This window comes from Drosophila grimshawi, unplaced genomic scaffold (genome assembly GCF_018153295.1).
Source record: "Drosophila grimshawi isolate 15287-2541.00 unplaced genomic scaffold, ASM1815329v1 contig_44, whole genome shotgun sequence".
NCBI classification, from domain to species: domain Eukaryota; kingdom Metazoa; phylum Arthropoda; class Insecta; order Diptera; family Drosophilidae; genus Drosophila; species Drosophila grimshawi.
The window spans coordinates 17759359-17783783 of NW_025063240.1; the positions used below are offsets into that span (position 1 = coordinate 17759359).

Sequence of the window (24425 nt, forward strand, 5' to 3'; positions counted from 1 at the left end):
TTGGCTGTTGCAAGCAAAGCACCGTTATGCAATTGGCCTGCAATCTCTGCTTAAATTCCGTTTGTACATTTGCTGCTGTTGTTGTTGGCAACAGTGGCTTCATTAACATTTGCTTCTCGTTGTCGTTAACCGGCCAAATATAGCGTAGTCGTCGTCGCCCAACCTGATGGAGTTGCCATTCATAAAAAAAGAGAAAAAAAAGCTGCTCGTCGCCTCCATTGCCTTTCTGCTTATACAACTGTTGGCAATGCTTACTTTTAGTTGATGTTACTGTTGCTGTTATTGTTGTTGGTATTTGTTACCCACATAAGCAGCACCCGCAACAAACGCTGTTTGGTTTCCCATTCATGCCAAGCATTTTTTTTTCGTTACTCTTTTTCTTTTTTTTGCTTCTTTTATGAATGAAAAATACGTAACAACGAATACTCGGTAGTCTGTTAGTCCGTCCGTGACGACGTTTTTCTTTCATGAATGAAAAATTGCGCAGAAAAAACCGCACAGCAATCCAAAACAAGAAAAAAGCAAATAACTTTGACGTGCCAAAATCGTAAAGAAAACAAAAAATGTCTAAATAAGTTAGCAGACTTGTAAATGCACTCAAGTAACACGATACTGTTAAATATTGTAAATAAAGTGGGTCTATGCTGTTACGGTCATGTTAACGAGCGACTAACAGGTGGTTAACACTTTAGAAATGACAACAGATTCTTATTGTGTTACAAATTGTGTGAGAAAATTGTGATACACTCTCTGCTAGAGAGTATAAGAGAAACGCATGCAGCTTTGCAAGTGAGTTGCTGTTGAGTTAGTTTTGTTTAATGCAGGTATTTGGGCTGTAATTGTAATTATGCAGCAATCAACTATGCATTACTATGCAGTGTTGTAGTTGCTGTTGCAGTTGTTGTTGTTGCTGTTGCATTTGCTGTTTTAGCTCTTGCGACTTTTGCGGTTGATTTAGCCATAATAGTGTGCCCCGCAATGTTGTTGTTGTTGCTGGATGCCCGTCTGCGGACGTCGACGTCATTGAATATCAGTTTTTGCTGTTGGTAGCTAGGCAATGTACACCTGCCGACACATGAATAAGTACACTAGCAGAACTTGACTGTATATTGTTGTTGAGTGAAGATAGATGCGTTTCTGTTTATTTATTATTGAGAAAAGTTAATGGGAGAACTCGTGAATATTTAATATACTTGAACAGTAATGCTGATGAACTTATTTTATTGAGCAGCAGTGTATATGCGTACATAGATGTGGTTGTGTGGAGGTAATGCGATTCCCCTATGCATTTTAATTAAAAGTCAACAACTCTCGCACACACACACACACACAGAGAGACGCATACACTTGGAGAGTTTCGCAAGGTTTGCACGAAGCGTTGGCAACCATTTGTAATCGAGACGTAGTTGCATGCAAATATGCGATTGTAATAATGGCAAACGCGCAACGCCTACAATCAACAATAAAGCAAAATCACGAGAATATGAAAAACGACAGTCTCGCAGTCGATGCAGAAGCAGAAGCAAAAGCAGCAGCAGCAGCAGTAGCAAAAGAAGCCAGCTGAGACAGCAAAATTAATTGGCCTTCTCGCACTTCAAATAATTGCCGCAAAAAGTGTGCAATTTGTGTTTGTCTTTGTCTTTTCTTTTTCATTCTTCTCTCTTTTTGTATAATGGCATCAAAACACTTGCAAGCTGACCTGTTCACTGAGAGAACAACAAAAAAGACGTTACGTGGCCCAAAACACAGCCGATGGAAATGTAGTCCATTGTAGCCGCATAAAAACAAAAAAGCCAACAAATCAATCAGCTGTCTTACTCTCTGCCTCTGTGCCTCACAACCCCACCCCTAACCCCTTATGTTCTGCCCTACCCCTTCACTCTTTGAGTATAGCACTTTCTTACTCCATGACGCAGTCCATCGAAGCGCTGTATTTAATGAATGAATTTAATTTTGTGCGCTTTTTCTCATGTTGTGTTGTTGCGGCATGTAGTATATACTCTGTGTGTGTGTGTGTGTGTGTGTGTGTATCTATGTATCTACATAGGCACTAAAAGAATGAAAGGAAGGAAGTGAGCAAAGAAGCAGACAATGCCAACGTTTTCATTAATGCGCCGTAGTTGTTGCCAAGAACACAAAAAAAAAAGAACAGCAACAACAACAACGACAGCCTCGATATAAAACAAAAAAGAAATGCTCAATTATTTGTCGATTGTCGAAGACTAGATACACTTGCTCTATTGAACAGCAGCAGTGTTTGAATTAACTACTACGTAGCAATATAAATATTACTTTGCTAAGCAACTTTAACAGAGCAATGCAGAAAACTGAAATAAATGCTCTTTAGCACTGCTTTGCTCTGTCATTTGCCAGAGCAATAGCAGTAGTTGGAGCAAAAAAAATACACATTTTGCTCTCTATAATCATAGCAATAGCAGCAAGATCGGGAGCAGAGCGAGCGCATAGCAAACTGATATCGAAATGAACTTTAAGTACTTTCCAACACTTGTTCTTGGCGTATCTTCTATAACTCCAAGAATTCCTAAATAACTTTAAACAAGCAGCAATGAGAGCAATGAAATGATGCTAAGCATTACCTAGTTAAGACTAGACTTACATAACTCCACAAAACTTTAAGTAACCAGTATAAAAAGAGTCATAATTATTCCTAAGAAACTTGATAAGTCCATCAAGTAAACTACCCCATTTAAAGGGTATATCAAAAAAAAAAAACAAAAGAGAAAGAAACAAATGAATGAGTGAACAAACGGGCGAGTGAATGAGTAAATGAATGAATGAGTAAATGTTCACGAGTATAAATGAGAGGCAACAGCAACTACAACAACGGAAGTAATTCTTCCTGCATCGCACACACACACACAGATACACACACACACACATACACAATGGCAGTTTGAAGAGCTTATTGCTTAATATTCATTCATAAACACGTTGCGACCGCATTTTTAATGAAATCAGCAGCAGGCAGCCAAGCAAAGGAAGTTAGCCCGAAATGTAGATAATAAATACAAATTTACATACAGATGTAGATGTAAATATGTACATACCTACATACAGATGTATGTACATAATACATACATTTTAAGAACGGAAGTTGACCGGAACGTGCACAACTAAAGGGAAGCCAGTCCAGCCAGTCCAGCCAGTCCAGCTGGCAAACAACAACAAATTGAAACAACAATTATACAATTTGTGGCAGCAGTCAGATTCTTTAGCCACCTTATAGCGATTTGGACACGAACTCTTGACTTGATCGTGCAACGTGTGGCATCGATTTAAAAGGCAACAAGAACAGATTTAAATCCAAGAACACTTTCTTTGGCCAGCTCGGCGTGCTGACGTCAGCAAAGTGTGTGCTTTGCTTTGTGCAGGTGTCGGCAATTGACAGCAGTTTGACCTTTCACCTCTTACAGTCGTCATTCTGTCGTATCGATGTCGTCCTTGCCTTCCTCTTTCTCTTTGTATTTGTTGTTGTCACGTGCGTTTTATCTAATTAGCTTTTGCATTCAGCCTTTACGCATTTTGGCTTCGCCCACAACTTTTTTTTTTTGGAAAGTTTCCAGCTACGATTTGTCGAGTCAGAATTTCAGAAATTCGATTCTGTTTCAAGAGATACGCCTTGATTGTTTTCCGCTTGTGGCATGTGGCAAATTTTTGTTTGTCACTTCCGCCTTGCGAAATTTCGAGTGTTTCAATGAAATTTACCCAAGGTCTTTGCTTTTAAAAATAATGCGCAAATCGATATCAAATTAAATGAAAGTCTGTTGTATCTAATCGATTCTATTTGAAATAGAAATCTGATTAGTTTTATTTATGTTCAAGCAACAAGGTTAGGGCAACGCCACAGTTGATGACACGCTCGTCGATTTGCAGCTGGAACTCGAAGTGGAACTGCAGCTGGAGCTGAGTAATTGGGCATGGCATGTGGCAGCTGCACAACTGACATTGGGCAAATAGCCGCCAAGAGTGCGAATGAGTTGTAGTTGATTTTTACGCTTGTCGCGCACCTCCTGCACGGAGACGAGCAGCGTGCTTGTGGCATAGCCACAGCGCCACACATAGTCGGCCATGTTATCTGTCATGCACATTAGATGGACACCGGATTCGTGGGGCTGATGCGCAGCTTGTTGCAGGCAGCGTCCCACAGTGAACCCATAGTTCTCGCCACCAAGCAGATTGCGCAATCGTTCTTTGAGCAAACGTGCCAGATTCAAATGCCGATTGTCCTGCGAATCGAAATAGTAGATCCTCCGATCGGGACGTGCCACCAGCAACAGGGACCAGTGCTCGTCCTCCGACATTGGTATAAAGATGAACTGCTTGCTGGCCAGCTGCATATCTCGTACGAGACAACGCTGCTCCTTTGCATCCAGTTGGCGCAGACCATCAGCGAGTGCTGGCAACAGGAAACACAACTCTGGTTCCCTTTTGTAACGACGGCTCTGCAAATAGGCGTAGTGGAGACCAATCAGACGATCGTTCAGCTCATGCGGTCCCTGCAACAGTTGCACATCTGAGTGCCGCAATAATATCTCCTGGTAGCGCAACGAGATGCCCCCATTGACACCATTCTCCTGGCCACGCAAGTAGTCGCCATTGATGCTGGCCTTGGTCAACAGCAGGCGACGATGCCTTGTCAGCGTCTCCGGTTGCTTTTGCTTCATCTTCCCACTCTTGGTCTTGCGCATTGTGGCAGGAGTCAGCAGAGAATGATGTTGATGCTGGTGTACAGTGTATGTGAGATGTGTAAGATGTGTGAATTGTTTTTAGATTGTTAAAGCTAAGCATTCTATGCATGCCAGGGGAAACAATGAAAATTGTTATTGACTCTTTTTAATAATATCTGTTTCAATTCTAGGACTAATCAAATATGTTCAATCTTCGAGCAATCCAACTTGACTTCTTATCGATACAATCCTTGATATAAACACCTTGACATCTTATCGTATTTAGCACTGCAAGTAATCATTATCTTTCTCCATCGATTTTTCAGTACTCCGCCATACGTATTGGGCCCGTGGTCAAGCGTGATGTGATGAAGGCCTCAACGATGCTGGAGCATGAGCCGCAGTAAGTGATCGTTATATGTTTACTATACATGCATACATATCCTTAACGATTTCAACTCCATTGCTTCCTGCCGTTTTTATGTGGCACGTCTGCCATCATGCAGGCATTGTGCAAGCGCTGGCCACATATCATTATTATATCAGAGCTCTTACGACAACATTGTAACGTCTGCTGCTGCCGAACATTAAAGACAGACCGTAGTGAACAGAAAGAGAACAATTCAATTTTATTGCAGCTTAACTTTATTAACACGACTTCTGCCGCTGTTGCTGTTGCTATTGCTATTGCTGCTGCAGTTGCTGCCCCCAACTCAGAACAAAAGACTTATAAACAACGCGGCAGCAACAGCAGCAGCAGCAGCAACAGCAGCAACAACAGCAGCAGCGGCTCTTTTTGAAGAGCGTGTGATAAAGCCGACACGAGCTGTGGCTTTGGGTTAAGTGATTCATTTAGCGGCAATCACAAAATGCACTTTCCAGCCAGAGAGATCCACATGATTTATGATTATATATATTACGATACCCTTTCAATATTTGCCTTGCGTGGCCGGCTCGGCTTTATCTCATTAGAGTCGCGTTTTTCATTTTTATTTGCTGTGCTGTGCCTCTCTGACCGTTAAGTGCTGCAAATGAAATGCCAAATAGCCAGTCTCCCAGTTTGCAGTCGGCAGTTGGCAATCGGCAGTCTGCAGTCTCTTCGCCCTAATGAGAGGTTTCCAATTGCAACTGCGGCAACTATTTTCGTGCTCTGCTTGGCAGCAACAAAGCGACGCAGCTCGCAGTTACATAGATACAACAGAGATACACAGATGCAGATGCAGTTGCAGTTGCAGTTTGCAGTTTGCAGTTTGCAGATACATTTACAATTCGTTCGGCCCACACAATTCTACTCCACTCAAATTACAGCGTCACATGCAAAAAGCAACAACAACAGCAACAACAACAAACACAACAATAATAAAATAGAAATGTGCGGCTTTCAGATACATTTGTATCTGCATATCTGTATATCTACGCCCATGTAATAGACGTGGCGTTTCCGCTGCCAAACATATCCGGCCCTTGCGCATGCGCAGCCATTTGAGTTATTTATGCTTTGAAAGCACTGCCCCCCTCCTGCCACACACCCATTTGAAGTGTTTCTCGAGTGCTTTTGGAGTGTCGTATGTGTGTATCTGCAAGACATTCGACACGCTCCCCCACAGTCAACCAGTCAGCCAGGCAGTCAGCCAGGCAGTCAGCCAGGCAGTGAGGCAGTCAGGCAGGCTATAAACTCAATATTACATTTTTACTATGTGTTGCCGTTTATTTATTGATGATTCTTACGCGCACGGAATTTTTAACCATAAAATTTTGCTTTTTACGCTGCAGGTGATCACGAAAATCTTTTTTTCTTCGTTTTTTTTTTTTTTTTTTGTTTTTGTTTGTTGGTTTTAAGTGCTGCCTCCATGCTTGACAATGATGATGACGACTCCGTCCTTGGCTGTCCACATTTATCTTGGCATGAGCATAAAAATCTTTAACTGTCTTTATGGGCATTTTTACACTGCAGGCAAACATAAAACTTTAACCACCCAATGCGATAGATCAAACAATGTGTAGTCATTTATTAATTAATATTTTGAGCTTGTTAGAGAGATGAATGTCTGCTGCAGATTATCACCAGTTATAAATCAGCTGAAACTTTAAAATATGCCAAGTTTGTTGCAAAACAACAACAAAAACAAAAACTGGGCTTTATTCATTTCTGATAGGTATTTACACAGTTTACTGACCTCGATTGCTTCAATAAACTGTAGTCGTAAAAATGGTTAACAAACTTTTCTCTGAGTATACATTTAATCAGGTGAAAACTGCCTAAATCGGACTATATATAAATGTATGCTTTGTATTTCTATATCTTTCATAAAGATCAAATGTTTATTAACTTCTTCTGCATTGGGAATATTTCTTAATTACTATTTCAATCATTACTCGACTCTGATCTATAACTAAATTGGAAAGAAATCATTTAGAATGAAGTGTAGTGTATTATTTTCCACACAAATCACAACTACAAAGAACAACAGCGATTCATAAATAATTTGATTTGGATGTTGATTGCCAAAAATGTCTCGGGTTACTGGCAACGACTACTGCTTTGTAGACCCTTCCTGTCGCCAGTGCGACGCGTCGGCTGACTTTCAAACGGGGGCACGTATCGACTTAATGCCAACTGTTTCCTGCCATTCACAAAAGCCAAGTTGTTGGCCAAGCTAAGCAAACCGAATCAGCAGCGCCAGAGAGAGAAACAGACATCGTTGTCTTTATTTCAATTATTAACGCTTCCTGGTTCTGGAGCAGCAGCAACGGGTTAACTTGCAACATCTGTGGAGAGAAAAGAGAACGAGTAAAAAACATTCATTAGGCGAACCCGTCTCGTCACAGGAAACTGCCAAATGCGTTGCATTTGTTTGTTTTTTTTTTTCTTTTATTGTGACGCGTATTATTATTGTGTGCTAGCCATAATTATATTCTAGCATAATCATTCATTATCCATTAAATTGTCCACTAATTCCTCTGTTGTCTCTTTTGATTTATTCCATGACGCCGACAGATATGCAACGATCTTGGCATTCGATGTGAAAGTGGAGCGCGAGGCGCAGGATATGGCTGAATCGCTGGGTGTTAAGATATTCCAGGCGGACATTATCTATCATCTGTTCGATAAGTTCACCGCCTATCGGGACGATCTCAAGCAGAAGAAACGCGAAGAGTTCCGCTCCATTGCCGTCTTTCCATGCAAACTAAAGGTAAGTTGAGATATGGTCAAACTTTCAGATTTTACACATATATATTTTATTAAAGTCAGCAACTAACCCTATATTTGATTACTTGTAATGCACAGAATATCTGTATTTATATATATATGTATACAGTGGTCATTCGAAAATTGGGTATATTATTTATGAAGGCTGTCACGCAAAGGGTATTAAATGTTGGGAACAGCTTGTGTTACCTTTTCTCTCTTGATCGAAACATAATTACGCCAAAAGCTACAGGTGTAAAATGCAATCAACTCGCTTGTGGTTGCTGCTGCAAATGCTTGTCTCCAGCTAGGCCTCGATCTCGATCTCTCTCTCTCTCTCTCTTTCTCTCTCAGTGTGTGTGTGTGTTGTGTGTTGGCTAATGATGCGTGCTGGCCAAGAAACGCCACTCGTTGGAGCGATTAAGGCCTGTCCAAGACTTGCTTGCATCACGTCCACACTTCCTGCTCAAATAATGTTAAAATAGCATATTTGATTTATAGCTAATCATTAGGTTATAGTCGCATTCAACGACCCTAGACTCGAGACCCAAGACTCGAAACGGAGCTGGCCATTCCATCGTCCACAACAGTCACCGGCACAGTCACCATCATCGTCGTCGTCTCCCACTGTGCTGTTAATTGGGTGCACAGCTGTGGCCAGTTGGCCTCTTGGCCACAGTTGACTAGTTGCCAGTGGGGCTAACCTCGTTGCTGCTTTGCTGGCTGGTTGGCTTGCCTAGATGCTGCTTTAAGTACCTAGCCACGTCTGTAGCACAACAATGACGTTGTTTAGTTAAGTTATTAACTTGGCCTATCCGTTCTCATATCACCCTGGTCTTAATGCCCGTTTGCAGGCTATGCTTTTTATATATATCGAAAAAGTAAACATAAGAAACTATATTTAATGCTGTTTCAATCATTGATTTAATTTTTGCTTATCTTTCTTCTATTCAATCCACAGATACTGCCTCAATTCATATTCAACAGTCGCGATCCGATCGTTATGGGCGTTATGGTTGAGAATGGCATTGTCAAAGTGGGTACGCCAATCTGTGTGCCCAGCAAAGAGGTAAGCAGAAGTGGCACATTGTCACGCAAATATTTAACTATTTTTTGTGGTGCCACACACACAAAGAAAAGATACCCTCAATGGCCAAGCATTGTAGATCGGTTTGGGTCTCCTTCTAACTATTGCGACTTGCGACGAGCGCACAATGGAAATCCTTGTCTTGAAAATCGTGTCAAGTATCTAGATACAAAATGTGCGTATCTGTCTGTATAAGTGTGTGTATATATGTGTGTGTGTGTGTGTGTGTGTGTAAGGGCCCATCTTTATAAACTGCGTCATTCTTGGCGCTGCTTATGATTGTGGTTTGGCATTCGTCTCTGGGCTTCTTTCTTGCTTTCATTGGCTTTCATTGTTGACACAGGTGCTCGTTGTGTTTGGCAAACTCGCTTATTTTTTTTATTGTTTATTTGCCAATGCTCTCGTGATGCAATTGCGTTGTATACGCTTAACAAAATCTTCACTTTTTATGTGTATAATTTCCGAAAACTAAGGAAATAGTCAATTCCAGCTATTATGCTGATTCTCGCATGATAAAAGGAACAAAAAAAAAGCCGAAAGGAAAAGAAAAACACATAGCAAAAGTAAATTATTATTATCTCATCAGTTTGTGTGTTTGAAGATTCGAGATGTGCAAGAGAGCTTCAATTAATGTCCTTCCGCTGCTGGTGTTCAATTTATGCGAAGACATGTCCTGTTTCCCGTCGTCAGCCAGGGAGACAACAATAACTGTTTCCTCTTGCCACAATAACAAAAACGAACAGCAACAACAACATCGACATCGACATCGACGACAACTTGAATTGGCTACTGCGGCAACGATCTTTTTTTTTTTTGCAAAGGGTTCTCGCCCCGTTTGATCATTCCCAGTGCTTGACTGCAAGAGTTGGGGGAAGTAGAAGAGTCGGATCGGCTTGGACGGCCTGGTCGGACGGTCGATTGGTCTGTTGGTCGGTTGGTCCCCCGGCCAGTGTGGCAATCTCTTAGTCTGGGCTGGTTGGCTTCATTGGCAATTATAACTTCCTCAATTATCCAGCAGAGCGCAGCTAAGCTGTGCGCTTCCCGTCATTCATCGTCATTCTTTTTAACATTTTCCTCCTGTGTTTTTTTTTTTCTTTCTTGTTGTGCAGCTCTCTTTCCAAAGTAAATTCATACAGATTTTTCAGTGCTTGCGATGTTCTTGCTTCAATCTTTTTAATACCCTACAACGAGCTTTAAACATTATCGATTTTCGTTATCTGCTTAACGTTTAAATATCTACTTAAAATCATAAAAGACGTTTTTGAATATTATCGCATTACTATTTAAGAACCTATACAAAACATATTATTTTTTAAACATGTTGAGCACTACTTAGGAAAGTTAAAAGGACTGCAAATTATAGTTATCGTAGATTGCATTCGTATCAGATCTTTGTAGCCATCTTTATAGCTCATCCAGGCAGTCAGTGAAGTCTCGCTCTCTCTCTCTCTCTCTCGACAATTCCAAAGGCCTTCTGGGGTCTAACCGAACATGTGAGCCCCCAATCAACTCTACTTAAAATGTGCACGTTATTTCAGCCGAAGAATGCCGAGTGTATAGTTTGTTGGTTGTCGTTGTTGTTATTGTCGCCAATGTTGCCGGCTGTTGTCGTTGTTGTCGTTCTTTTTTTTTCTTTTTTTTTCCTTTGCCTCGCGATTTCCGCCAACTCTGAACAAGGGGTCCAACTTCCTTTGGAGCGGCTGCTGCTGTTGCTTTTGTTGCCTTTTGCTGGCTTTTGCGCGTGCGTGTCTTGCCTGCCCAACTGGCTGCCAGATGGCAGCTCGGCCAGAGCAGAGCGCAGGCATCTTACTGACTCTGACTCTGACTCTGGCCCTGCCATTGATTGCCTTTATTAATTATCTAATTAAATCTGTAATGGCAGAGGCTTAACCTTAACCACTTGCCTGCTTGCCTGCCGGCCTCCCTGCCTGCCTGCTAGCTTGCCAGCCTGCCAGTCCGACAGCCTCAAAATGTGGCTGGCTTTGGCCCTTTGTCTCAGCGCCGCGTAATTGTTGTACTGCCACACACACCAAAACTTCCGTTCTCATGCGAGGCATTTACACCAAATTGTGTGTGTGTGTGTGTGTGTGCCCCACACTTCAAACCTCACCTCAGCTCACGCTCTGCCCGAAAAACCACTTCCACTTCCCGTTGTTGGTCATTGATTTGGTCAGTTGATCGTTTTTTTTTTGGTCAGCTTCAACCCTTAACCTTAGGTCAATTGAGTTGCCCCAAGTTGCAAGTGTCGAAAGTGTGCAGACGTAATTTGAGCTCGAGGAACAAGTTTCTCTTGGCTTGGCGACTAATGAGCGTAAATCTCGTGCATAATTTAAAGGTTCTTTGTCTCCTCGACCCAAAGGTTCAAAAAAAAGAACAGGTGATTGATTACACACTGATCCGGGGCCGAGGCCGGGGCCAAAAAAAGCACCTGACAAGCGGACTAATAAAGTTGTCACAAGAAAGCAAAGTATAAAAGTACAAAGCACATCACCCGTGTCAAATAGTTTTTATATAGAGTATCTGCTTGTCTAGTATGCCTAACTGGCATGCTTAATATGAGTTTCGCTGCCTTGCATTTTAAAAGCCGTAGCAAACAGCCAACGGAAGTTGGAGGCGTTACTCAGAGCCAAATCTGGCAATCACTCCACATATGGTGTATATGTATATTGTATGTGTGTGTGTGTGTGTGAGTGTGTGTCTACTACAAGTAATTTATATACATACTCTGAGTGCTGCCTAGCTGTCTGTCGTAAAAAACTAAATAGTCTTGTCGACTTCTTTAGCAACGGTTATTAAAAGCTCACCAAACCGTAGCCCAAAGAAAGCGAAATTCAATTTTTTGTAAAAAACAAAAAAAAAAACAAAAAACAATCTCAGACGAGTTGCAGTTTAACTTGAATTAACTTACTTGTGCATGTATCGCTGGAGGTACTTGTTTTGAATACCCTCTGCACAATGTAAGGTCATAAATAAGGTATAATACAAGGAGAACCACATTTGTCTAACATAAAAAAAAGCAGGAATAGAATTACTTCTAAATTGGGTATGGAGTTTATATAATAATATACAAAATTATATTAATTAAACATTTGCAACTTTTTCACTTATTCTACTGCTCTCTTAAATGCTTGTGTATTGAGTGTGTGGCTACTTTGTGTGCCTGTGTGCAGGGTATATGCCCGTCTGGCATGCACACCTTTTGGCCTTTTTTTAATTTGTGCATCAGTTGGGCGGCTGCTGTTGCCGCTACCCGTCGAGCGGGCTCCTGTCCGTCCAGGTCGCAATGCTTGGCTACCCGTTTTTTGTTCAGTAGTTTTTCGAGTGAGAGATCGAACACAAACCGATCGATATCTTTAATAATTTCATTCATGCCTCGAGTTGGGCGCTGATATGCACAAGTGCTGTGTTCGACCGGAAATGAAAGCTTATTCAACATGCTGCTGCTGCTGGTTTTTATTTTTTTTATATATTTTTGTGTTTTTGTTAATTAAATGCCTCGGAGCCTCTTACAGTTTTTTCGATGGGTTGATTACTTTGTAGTGGTTGCAGTAGCTTTGATCCCTTTTCGCGCCTCGATTGCTGCATGCCGCCCCTCTGTGCCCCTCTGATTTCGTTTAATTCATTCATTGGTTTGCTGTGCTGCTAAAATAAAAAAAGAAGGCGCCCCTTTATAGCGGAAATCATAGTACTTAAAGTATGTGCCGAGGCATTTCAAGCAAAGATTGTGAATTGTTAAGCCTAAATGGACGTACAACTTCCGTTTGTCGCCTTTGCCACAACTCGTTAGGGCAACCGAATGTCGTTTTGTTTCTCAATTCTGAAGCTGATTAATAATTGTCGTTGGATTTTAATCTGATTAACACTTAAACATTTTGAGTAAACATTTATATTGAATTATTTTTCTGTTCAATCTGATTAACAACAATTAATTTCGAATGCAAAATGTACATTGATTTTTTAATGAGCTCTCATTGAATTTAAAATTGAGCTGAAGTTATGAGTAGTGAATGAATTCTTATATAATCTGCACATATTTATTCAATTAAATATGCCATGAAATCATTTCTTTTAGATCTCATTCAAAGTAAGGTGTTTTATCATTGAAGCCCCAATAAGTCATATCTGCAGGCAAGTCGCGTGTAAATATGTAAATCTTATCAAATTTAACAAGCGATCTGCTTCAGGACGTTAAACAATCTTTACTAGAAAACTAAATATATTTTTAAAATAATATATATTTATTGGCCAAGTGCTGAACAACATTCTCGAAAGGGTATCACGTTTCGACTAGACACTCAACGTGCCCACCCCTTATCAATGAGCAACTGCGTCACATTTTTGCTTGGTGTGGAAGGAGGGATGGGGGAATGGAGGGAGGGGGGACTGCTGCAAAGAGGTACGTGTGCGACAAAGGAGTACTTTGAGCATTGCGACAAACAATGAAAGTGACAACAATAACAAGAACGCATAACGATATAAAGCGATAGAAACAGCGCTAAGAGTCGGAACAAGTAATTAAATGGAAGAATAAGTTGCAGCTGAGCCTGAGACGCTGCGGAAGTGGATAACAGTCAAAGGCAGCAGTGGCAGATGCGGGCTGCAATTCGATGCAGCAGCAGCAGCAGCAACTGCCCTAAAACGGAAGCAGCAACGGCAGAACGGATATGAATGCTTCCGCACGTATATGTGAAAAGAATGAATGAATATTTGAATGAGCGTGTGAGTGAATGAGGAGAGAGCGAGACGGCGTGCAGGCAAAGTAAAAGATAGAAAAAATAAGGTAGACGACGTACCAAATTGAAGTAAGCACTTGAAAGTATGCGCTGAGCTCGACAGTTGTTCATTGTTGTTGTTGTTGTTGTTGCACGAGTCGGAAGTGAATGAAGTAAAGCGGCAGGGAGAGAGGAAGTACCTCAAACCCTTGGGGGCAGGTGTGCTGCGTGCCGCATAGCCGGAAGTAAAAGTAAAAATTTCCACAGGCATGAATTCATGAATGAGACAACTTTTGTGAGTTAGTTTCTCTGAGTACACACAAAGCATTAATTCATGCCTGGCCCATCAACGAATATATATATACAGATATATTTATATATATTTATATATTTATATATATATATATTTGTTAATGGTGTGTGTGGGCGACGTCAAAAGCAAATAGCAATCAACAACAAACAACAAGCTGTGTATCTAAAAAGTATATATGTATAATAATAAAGCGCATAATGTAAAATTGGAGCAAACAGACCATAAAAACCCAAACAGCAATAACAAAAGCCAAAAGCCAAACGAAAGAGGCCCATGAATGAAAACTACGCTAATAGCAACTATAAAAACAAGTTTGAAAAAAAGCAGAAAAAAAGATTTATGTATTCCATAATATATATATCTGTATATATATATATTCTATAACTGCTGCATGCTTAACAGAAAATGATTTTTGGATTTTCACTTAAGCTAAACATTTTGCACGTAAACTGTAAGTGGATCTGTGGCTGTAGCTGTAGCTGTATCTCTACATATGAATGAGTCTGTGTGTGTGTGTGTCTTTTTTTGTATCTATATCTGTATCTGTATCTGTATGTGTGTATCTGTATCTATTGCTGTGTCTCTCGCTGGCCAACGTTTCATTCATAAAAATGCTTATTTCCTGTTGAGTGGCTAGGCGACCGCCTAGAGCGCTTCATGTTTCGAGTGTAGTTTGCACAGTCATAAAAAGCACACACACACAACACACACACTCACATCAGATATACACACACACACACAAGACACACACACACTGAAAGTCATTCAGGCTAGCGATAAGATAATAAAAACCGCTTAGATACGCGCTTTTTTTGCGGTTCGTTTTCCTTGACTTGTCTCTGTTTAGCTGTATGTGTATCTATATAAACATATATATATATATTTATATATATATCAAGCACTTATATCTACATATATATATTTATATATATTTTACTATGAAAATGAATAGCAACAACAAAAGAAATTAGCGTAATTAGCAAATTACTCGCCATATTTATTTCTCGGCTGCTTTTTGTTTTTGTTTCATTTTGTGGCTTGGAATTGACGTCGACGTTGCTGTCGCTGTTGCTGTTGCTATTGCTATTGCTGTCGTCGCTCTGTCGGTCAGTCGGTCGCCAACCACATCGTCGCATTTCAGTTTCTTGGCCGGATATGCTGAATTTGCACAAAAGTCGGAAAATCGCATAAATACTTATTCGTTGGAGCATTTCTGAGTGTGCCTCTCTCTCTCAGTGTGTGTGTGTGTGTGTGTGTGTGTGTATATCTTTTATTCGCTTTATTTATTTTTTTTTTGTTACACGCGCTCCCAAAATAAATATACTTAATTGACGTTTGTTAATCGCAACGAAAGATGATGTGGGGCGGGACTGTTGGACTGGTGGACTGGTGGACGGCTCTGGTCTGGCATTCTGCATGCCATACGATTTTGGGCAGAACGAAATGTATACACATATATATAAATATATATCTATATACAACAGACACCGACGACGCTGACGTTGCCCTCGCCCACCAGCACTTCTCAAAGTGGAACAATAAACCAAAGAAAAGAAAAAAAAAACAAAAAAAAGGGCTGACAGTTTGTCTGGCGTATTCTGGTTTGTCATGTGGCCAATTAGTCAAGAACTAAGCGTCATATAAACATTTTATATACACAGATACTTCAAATGCCAGAGATTGAGTTGCATAAGCCTCCAATCTATAGATAGATAGTCTTAGAAAGACAAACAGTTGATCACAACTATATATATATATATATATAATTGTGTTACAGATATTCCATATAGTATTGGTACTTCAAATGGAGGCGATTAAGTTGTATAAGTTTGCAGTTATACAGATAGAATATATTTCATTGAAATGCCTTGAGAGACTGACTGCAAGCCAAATAATTGCTGATTATAGAAAAACCCCCGCCCCAAAAATTCAGAACAGCAAACACCAAAGAAGGTTAGTTAAATTGGGTCTCTCAACAGTGTTGGGGAGTCAAAAAAAAAAAAAAATGAACCTTGGACTACTACCAATATTGAATGCAGACTGGCAATGAATTTTAACAGCTGGTTACCTTGAAAATTTCAATTTGTGCTTATTCACTTCCTACCACGGCCAATCAGTCAGTCAGTCAGTCAGTCGACCAGATGGTCAATCATTGCTATTGCAATTGTTCTTGACTGTTATCAGGCAGCATTTGCTATTGGTGTACTTAATAAATATGTTGAAAAACAAATGCGTCGCTCTAACAATTACTTTATGTGCTTTTCATTCATAATTGTTTTGCACTTGGCTTTTATTATTTTTCATACTGATTGATGGTATCTCTAAGTGTTTCCGATTTGATAAAGAACAGACTTCAATGACCCTTTTCCTTATCACGATCGATGAAATCCTGAGGCAGTTTTTTGTTCTTCTCGGCATCGTCGTCGTCGTCGATATCTTTGCCCACTACTGCTGCTGTGTGTGTGTGTGTGTGTGTGTGTGTGCGTGAGTGTGTGTGTTGGCCAAGTTGGCACTTTGCAGCACCCACCTGAGTTGATACTTCAATTTTGTAGCCCACAGACTTCCTGTGAGTGAAGAAAGAAAGACTTTTGTGCCGGGGGCCCTCCTACGAGCTTTTTGATGTTGCTGCTGCTGGTGCTGCTGTTGCTGTTGCTGTTGCTATTGCTGTTGCTATTGCTGTTGTTGTTGTTGTTGCTGGTGTTTATGTAGTCAATATATGTGGGCGTTGCTGCATTCACAGCGGATGCTAATGAGCATGACTAGACTTATGCCTGATTGCTGGGAACGCTGTCCGCTCATTCAATAGATGGTTGCTGTTGGGTGTTGTTGTTACTGCTGTTGACAGCCCTCAGCAGCAGCAGCAGCATCGCCGAGACGTTGCAGATGATGAGCTGCAGTTGCAGTTGCACTTGGCCTATAGCACCTATGTCTCAAGTTGCATTATTCCCATCATTTCCAGCTCGCTTGTCAGCCCCACAATTGAGCAGTCGTGGGCAATGCCAAACACTTGAATTTACCTGTGATCTGTTCGATCTGATCGGATTGTTCACATTCTTAAATATAAATCATTTGTATATATTACAATTATTTTTATTACAATTTTATTTCTATTTTCGATTAGTGAGTTTTGCTCTTGCTAATGATGATGATGATTGCTGGCACAGTAGCTATGGTTAATGTTGGTTTTCAGCTCCCTGAAGCTAAGTGCGCCTCCAATTTTGATGTTGCAGTGTCCCGCTTGTGTTGTGTGTGCCCCCAGACAAGCACTTGAATCAGTGGCAAGTGGCAAGTGGCAAGTTGTGCTGCTGGTTGGGTTTTGCTACGCCCTTTGGCTTAACACGGCCTGCATATGACGTAGGCAGCTTTTCACTGATTGTTGTCTGTTGTTTGTTGTTGTTGATGTTGTTGTTGTTGTTGTTGTTGTATGCGGGACGCGGTTTCATTTGAAATGCATAGAAAACATAAACAGTTAAAGTCCAAAGACCGGCAGCCAAGCACTCAATAATTGAATAACTGAAGAGCTGAGGATCTCAAGAACTCAAGAACTTGCTATTGTTGTTGTTGTTGCTGCTATTGTTGTTGCTGTTGTTGTTGTTGCTATTGTTGTTGTTGCTGTTGTTGTTGTTGGGCTACTGTGTTGGGGTCTTTGCAGCTGCGCAGTGAAGTGAAAATTGTGAAGCATTCTTGATGACGTTGCCGAAAGTTGTCAGCATTCAGTGTGATTAAAGCTAAAACTAAACGCGTTTCACAGATCCTCTCTCTCTCTCTCTCTCTCTCTCTCTCGCTCTCTCTCTTGTTGGTATACTGTGACGGATGTCACAAATTTTGGCACTCTGATTTGTCTGTGCATGACAAACACACACACATTTATACAGTTTGTATCTGTGTCTGTGGCTTTTTTTTCGTGTTGAAATGCCGTAATTCTCTCAGCCGGCAGCTAATTTAGTGTTTCCTGCTGACAACTGCAGTTTAAGCTTCAAAGACAAAAGCCAACCATGACATGATAAAGAAAGCAAAAGAGAGAGCAACACACAGATAGACAAAGAGAGAATAATTGCTGGAGAGAGAGAGAGAGAGAGATAGAGCACAAAAGTAAAGTTAATTACAACAATAACAATAACAGCAACAACAACAAGTACGCACAATAAATGTGAAAAGATCTATAGTTGTATCAAAAATGGTTCTAGTATCTCTCATAAATTGTACAATAAATTGTGATTTTGTACTAGCACACAAACAAGCAGAGGCAGAGGCAGAGGCAGAGGCAGCGACTGCTTGCTGCTTGTTGTTGTTGTTCTTGTTTGAAAATAGACGACATCCGGTCTGTACAAAAAAAAAATATATATATAAATCATATTTTTAGATAAACGTTGATACACAAACACACATACAACACACGAGCTGTGTGTGTGTGTGTGTGTGCGTTGCATGATTGAGTTGCTCTTTTGTCATTACCAATCTCAAATTTATTGAAATGCATTTTGAGCATTCGCCCAACACATCAAGCAAAGCAAAATTGTTCACATGTGTGTTTTCTACATATATACATATATATATGTATATATATATATAACGCAGTTTGATCTACTTACAACTAAGCACCTATTTTTGGAGCAAGTTGCTGTCTTCAAGCATAATATTTACAAGCAGAGTGCTATCGCATAAATATTTGAAAAACGTAGCGCGCAAAATTTCATATTTATTGCGTATGATTGATTTATGTCGTTGGCACAATTAAGCAATTAATCAATAATACGTCAGTTAACAATTGTTATCGATAACTGAACTATAACACTTGTCACAGTCTGATGTAAGCAGCTGCGAATAGCAACGAAAAATTTGTGTGTGGAAATGGAAATAAATTAACACATTTAATGAAAATTCGACGAGCGGACCAGAACTGAAAACGGAGCGTATGAGTAATCAACGACAGGAAATGGTGACAAATGCGCCCCCTCCCCACACTTCGCGCCTATATTTGTGTGTGTGTGTGTGTGTGGGTCTCCCTATGTATGTAAATGTGTTGTAGCTATTTGCACCGATAGCAACAAGCCAAAAACGACGAAATAAAATAATAAAAAAAAAAAAACGAAAAAAATTTCAATAATTTATTTGGTTTGAATGAAATACGAACGAGAAGCAAACGGGCGACGTGGCCGCCATTGGGGCGCCCACAGGAAACGTTGACGCTGGCAGCGCCGTCGACAGCAGCCAGCGTTGTTGGGTTGGCAACAGTTTCCTGTGTTTAATTTGTTGTTGTTATTGTTGTTGTTATTGTTGAGTGCAAACGAGTTACGACAACAAACATATTACAATTTGGTTCAATGACTTTGCCCAGCAGCGATAGAGAGTGGCGACTATGCGTACTTGGTGTGCTGTGGTGCTGATGGTGCTGGTGCTGGTGGTGGTGCTCTCGGGGGCGGACGGCGTTATCTAACCCACTGTAAACACCCATTTAGCCAAAACACCCACAAGCTCTCTCGTTTATCAGTCGTTCGGTTTGCGACAGTGGCAATATTTAAGGAAATGGCCCCAAATGCCACAACAAAAGGCTTGTGCGCCAGATGGGTGTGTCGATAAATGACTCTAGTTGTTTCCTCTTCTTCTTCATCGTTTATACTATTCCAATTTCAGTTTCAGTTTTGGTTTTTTGTTTAGCGTGTAATTAAATTTGTTGCTGCTATCTGTTGCTGTATCCTACCTAAATGAACTGCCATTAAACATAAGCCTGCTTATACTGAATACAATAATCTAAATTGAATCTCCATTCTCTGTTTGTTTGGTCTTTTGCAGTTTGTGAACATTGGCATTGTCACCTCGATTGAGTCGAATCACAAGAATATCGATTTCGCACGAAAAGGTCAGGAGATTTGCATCAAAATCGAACCAATTCCCGGAGAATCACCCAAAATGTTTGGACGACACTTCGAGGCGGACGATATGCTCGTGAGCAAGGTAAGCAATTCTTTGATATAACTATAATTTAATTAGTCGATACCTGTTAAGGAAAAAGGAAAAAACTTGAAAAAAGAACTAAATTCTTTCCTGAAAATCGCTTTTTCAAATGGAAATTTAGTCTTACTATGGAGATCGTAACATATTCCAAAAGCCTTGGCTTTTTTTTTTAAATCTAATCATCATTGATTGAAAGTGAAGATCGTAATTTGTTATAGAAATATTTGAGCCATCCACAAGTATTTTTGGGTGTAAAAATCAAACATGAATTTGAAACTAGAATCAATTTTTTAAAAATATATATGCCTGGGTGACCAGGTACTTTATATAGCAATCATTGCTATCAGCAGACCTCGACTGGAGTATTGAAGCACTTAAGCATTGTCAGTGAGGCATTCCCACTCCAAAATTCGATTTCACACTTCCCCTTTGCCAGCTGGCTTATCAAATTACATGGCCCAACTAGTGTAAAGTACCAGAGGGTGAACTCAAATTATATTAATGGCGTTAAAAGGTCTTTTGCAACTTCCGGTCGAAGCCATTATTTGATTAATTAATTGAAAATGAAAAAAAATACACACAACAGAGCGAAATTGCTGACGTCAAGCGAAGGATATATTGGGGTGCGTTGAAATTTTTCAAATCGATAATAAAATTAATTTTTGCTTTATTTTAGTTGCGCTTATCAATGGGGGCAGGCAACAGTGACGTCAGCAGCAACTGAGTGCTGGCTGTGGGTTGGGGTTGGGGTTGGGGTTGGGTTTTTGGTTGCTCTTAAGTGTCGTTGGATAATTGCTCATTGAGCTCCACTTTGCACCAAGTTTGATTCAATTAATTTGTCGTAAAAAAAAACACAGCTGCAAATTGTTTGCCTGGCCGAGTTGGGTCATCAAATTTAGCCCACAACATGTAAAAACATCAAAAGCGCCATCAAGGACGAGACATGCGTCTGTCTATGTGTGTGTGTGTGTGTGTGCTGTGTGTGTGTGAGCTGCGTGTGTGTGTGCATATTCCATTCACTTGTATCTATTTACAGACGCTTTTGCTATTTTTATCGCCTCAATGCCTTTTTATGCTATCAAAGGGTATTATGTCATGGCACCCAAGCCACCCACAATACCAGCGCTGTACGAGCTGTGGCAACCTTGCCACACGCCCAGTTGCACCCCAGTTGACTGTCTACCGCTTGCTGACGTCACGTTTCACCTTCCACGGCAATGCACTTGCTGCCTGCCCCATCGTTCATTGACTTCTGACGTTCTCGTCGTCATCGTCGCAGCAATAACCCAGTTTTTGGTCGTTGTCGCGTTGTTTTTGGTTACTCACTTGACCCAGTTGCGTGCAACGGAACGGACGGGGTTCAGCTTTCGCATTGTGCCCCAGCGCAGCCCAACCCAGCCCAACCAGCCAGTTGCAGTTGTACGGTGAGCTACAATGCGGCTTTGACTTTTTTTTTTTTTATCAGAGATTCTGACGCATTTGGCGACCCGGTTTAGCAACAGCACCAACAACTACTTTAAAGCCCAACCCACAATGCCCTTTGCTTCCAACTCAGATTAGGTTTCTGAGTGACTAAAAGTTGAGGTAGTCTTCTTTATTAGACAATTTACCCAGACTAACATCACTAACTAATAGAAGGATTCCACTATGCCCAACATTCACATTCACATTCTTTACAGTTCCCGATTCTATTAAAGGTCTTCGATTTCTTTAAAAATCATTGGAGTGGAAAATTACCTTGCCTTATTTTTATTTGTCTGTGCGAAATTAACAATAAAATAATTAATTAAAATGCAGGACAGGCTGTAGTAACTGTTCTGCAAACAATCTAATAAATTCGAAACACATTTCAAGATTAATAACTTCTGGGAAAATGGACAGGCAACAATTGAACATTCGGCAGATATGCGAAATGTAAGAAATGTTGCATCAGTCTATAAACCAATATATATTTTGTATTTTGTTTGCCTTAAAAACACATCGTTTTTTTTTGCTATTTGTTTAACACTATATAGTCGAAGCTTTACTCGCTATTATAAATAATGATATGCCCGACGAATAAGGCGTATATCAGACTGACTGACTGGCCTAACAATATGAGAGGTGCCTTATGCTCGGCACTTTAATATGCATAGCCATTGCCATTGCCAGTTATTGTCCGATACCGTCTATAGACGTATCTTTTATCAGTTATTGTTTGTTATGTATGCAGCTATCCATATATTGACAGCATTGTGTTCTGCTGTGTCGTCGAATCAAATTAATATGCAACTGGCAGAAAGTATAATTAAATGCAAATTGAAAGCTAAGGCGCTGTTTTCAAAGCGACATAATCAACCGGATGTTGAGATCAACGCCATTTTTAATATGCTATCGCCATAAATCAATATCCATTTTGAACATAACACATTTACTATAAATCTAGCTATAAATTCTTATATCTTTGCAGATTTCACGACAGAGCATCGATGCCTGCAAGGACTATTTCCGTGATGATTTGATCAAGACCGACTGGGCGCTGATGGTCGAACTGAAGAAACTGTTTGAGATTCTCTAAACAATTGCCAAATTAGCATAAACATCTACAAATACAACAATGCACACCGGAGCAACAAAAGCAAAAAAGAAAAAAAAGAAAAGAAAACTAAAACAAAAACTATAATTGTTGTAGTAATTGCAACTAAACTCTCAACTCTTAACAACAGACTGCTTGAGCTCGAGGCCCGGGCCGACTATGCTTACAAAAAAGAAAACAAATCAAAAACAAAAACAAAAACAAATAATTTGTTAGTTTCGTGCAGCTTAGTTTTTTTTTTTTTAATGGTTTAACACAGTCGGTTGTCGTCGTCAAACAAAAATGTGCTTAAAACGATTTTTAAATGATATTTGTGAATGCTTTTTGCATAAGAAAACCTTTGATTGCCTGCGCTTCTTTTTGTTACGCCTGAAACTAAGGACAAAATTAAAAGTTGTAAAAAAGAAAAAGAAAACCAATTTAGAATAATTGTCTTTTCAATAACTATGTCAGCAATGACGTCACACCGAGTTTGGGGCGTGTAACCTTCGTACAGTGTATTCACCCAGCGGCATGCGCAGTGGCATGCAACCAGCAACCAGCCAGCAACCAGCTCTTTTTCATTCATAGCTGTCATTGAGTGCGCCAAGGATATGGATGTAGATGATGCTACTGCTGCTGATGCTGATGCTGCTGCTGCTGCTGTTGCTGTTGCAGGTTGTGAATGGAAACGGCTGCAGAAAACTGGGTCAGGCTGGCTCAAGAGTTCGTTCAACCTGCCAGTGACGAAGTGGAAGGACAATTGTGTCGCACAACGTATTCACACACAACACACACACACACTTGCACACATTTATACTTATTGGCACACATACACATACATAATCTTATGGCTTATGTCCTGCAAGTGCGTCACTTATGGAATGCTTAAAATGCACTTGAAGTCCATTAAAGAAGCTCCTTTAAAGCAGGTTATAAAGCAGGTAATTTATGCTGCTTGCATCAGATGTGTGTTGTTTAATTAGATTTATTATTTTGCCATTTTTAAAGATTGAGTTTTTTGATCTAAATGGTTTTGGTAAGTTTTGCATCTCTTTCCATTTTGCAAGAACTTCGTTTGATAGCCAAATTGAAAGCACAGCAAGCTAAAAACGCTATAAACGCTGCAAGTGGCAATTACTATTCAGAAAATCGAGTTTTAAAAGTTACAACAAACCAGATGCCTGTGCTGAAGCTCAATTTACAATAACAGTAACTACATACAACATTTAATTAGAGAGTTGAAAGATGCTGCGTCGGTCATATGTAATATGTCAATAAATGTATTAAAAAATGTTTGAAGCTGTGAAAGACGCATATCTAATATGAATTGTCATCTAGGTATATACATCTATATACATACATACATATTTATATACTTACTTGCCAGCTGGAATGCCATTAGAATTTACTCAAGCTGGTTGGGAGGCAGGCAGGCAGGCACAGACAGGATAAACTCTCTCAAGGCGTATTCAATGACGCCACAAAATTGAGCTGCCCATTGAAAAAAAGGCAGCTAAAGCTAGAGCATTGAGAGCCCAAAGCCGCAGAGAAGAGAGAGAGAGAAAGAGAGACGGAGAGAGAAAGAGAGAGTGAGTGCGAAATTCATTCACAAGGCGCATTTGAATGGCATCCACAAAGGCCGCTCTTTGTGTGTGTGTTGGTGTTGCTGCTGTTGTTGGCTGCGTCATCAGTGTGGAATGTGGAACTAGGGCAACAGGCGGTGTTGCGGCTTTGGGGCGCAACCTTCTCAATGTGGTTGTTCTTGTTGGCTTTTCAGCGATGCTCGCTCGTGTGGGCGGCATTTTCATTGAGAAAAACGAATGCAGAAGGATTCGTAGCCACTTGAACGAGTCAGCTTAAATGATTAGCCTGTCCTTGTGTGCGCAGCTGTGTATCTGTGTGAGTGTGTGTGTGTGTGTGTGT

The 24425-nt window shown here is 40.4% G+C and overlaps 2 protein-coding genes across 2 annotated transcripts in view; one reads left to right on the top strand and one right to left on the bottom strand.

Moving 5' to 3' along the window:
• The window catches only part of LOC6556861 (eukaryotic translation initiation factor 5B), a 31268-nt gene extending 8325 nt beyond the window's left edge, over positions 1-22943 (top strand). The window contains exons 5-9 of the mRNA XM_032742947.2: positions 5015-5091; positions 7687-7882; positions 8840-8947; positions 19784-19945; positions 22395-22943. Coding sequence (XP_032598838.1) covers positions 5015-5091; positions 7687-7882; positions 8840-8947; positions 19784-19945; positions 22395-22502 — 651 coding nt within the window. The 3' untranslated portion in view covers positions 22503-22943. The remainder of the gene's footprint in view (positions 1-5014; positions 5092-7686; positions 7883-8839; positions 8948-19783; positions 19946-22394) is intronic.
• Positions 3788-4762, bottom strand: LOC6556600 (sentrin-specific protease 8). Its single transcript, XM_001983795.3, has one exon. It carries the CDS (start codon positions 4707-4709, stop codon positions 3852-3854), a length of 858 nt encoding a protein of 285 aa, XP_001983831.1. The 5' UTR covers positions 4710-4762; the 3' UTR covers positions 3788-3851.
• Positions 22944-24425: the final 1482 nt, after the last annotated feature.

Bases quoted from the DNA above. Each gene is read 5' to 3' on its own strand.
- LOC6556600 (XM_001983795.3), bottom strand. From the start codon at position 4,709: ATGCGCAAGACCAAGAGTGGGAAGATGAAGCAAAAGCAACCGGAGACG.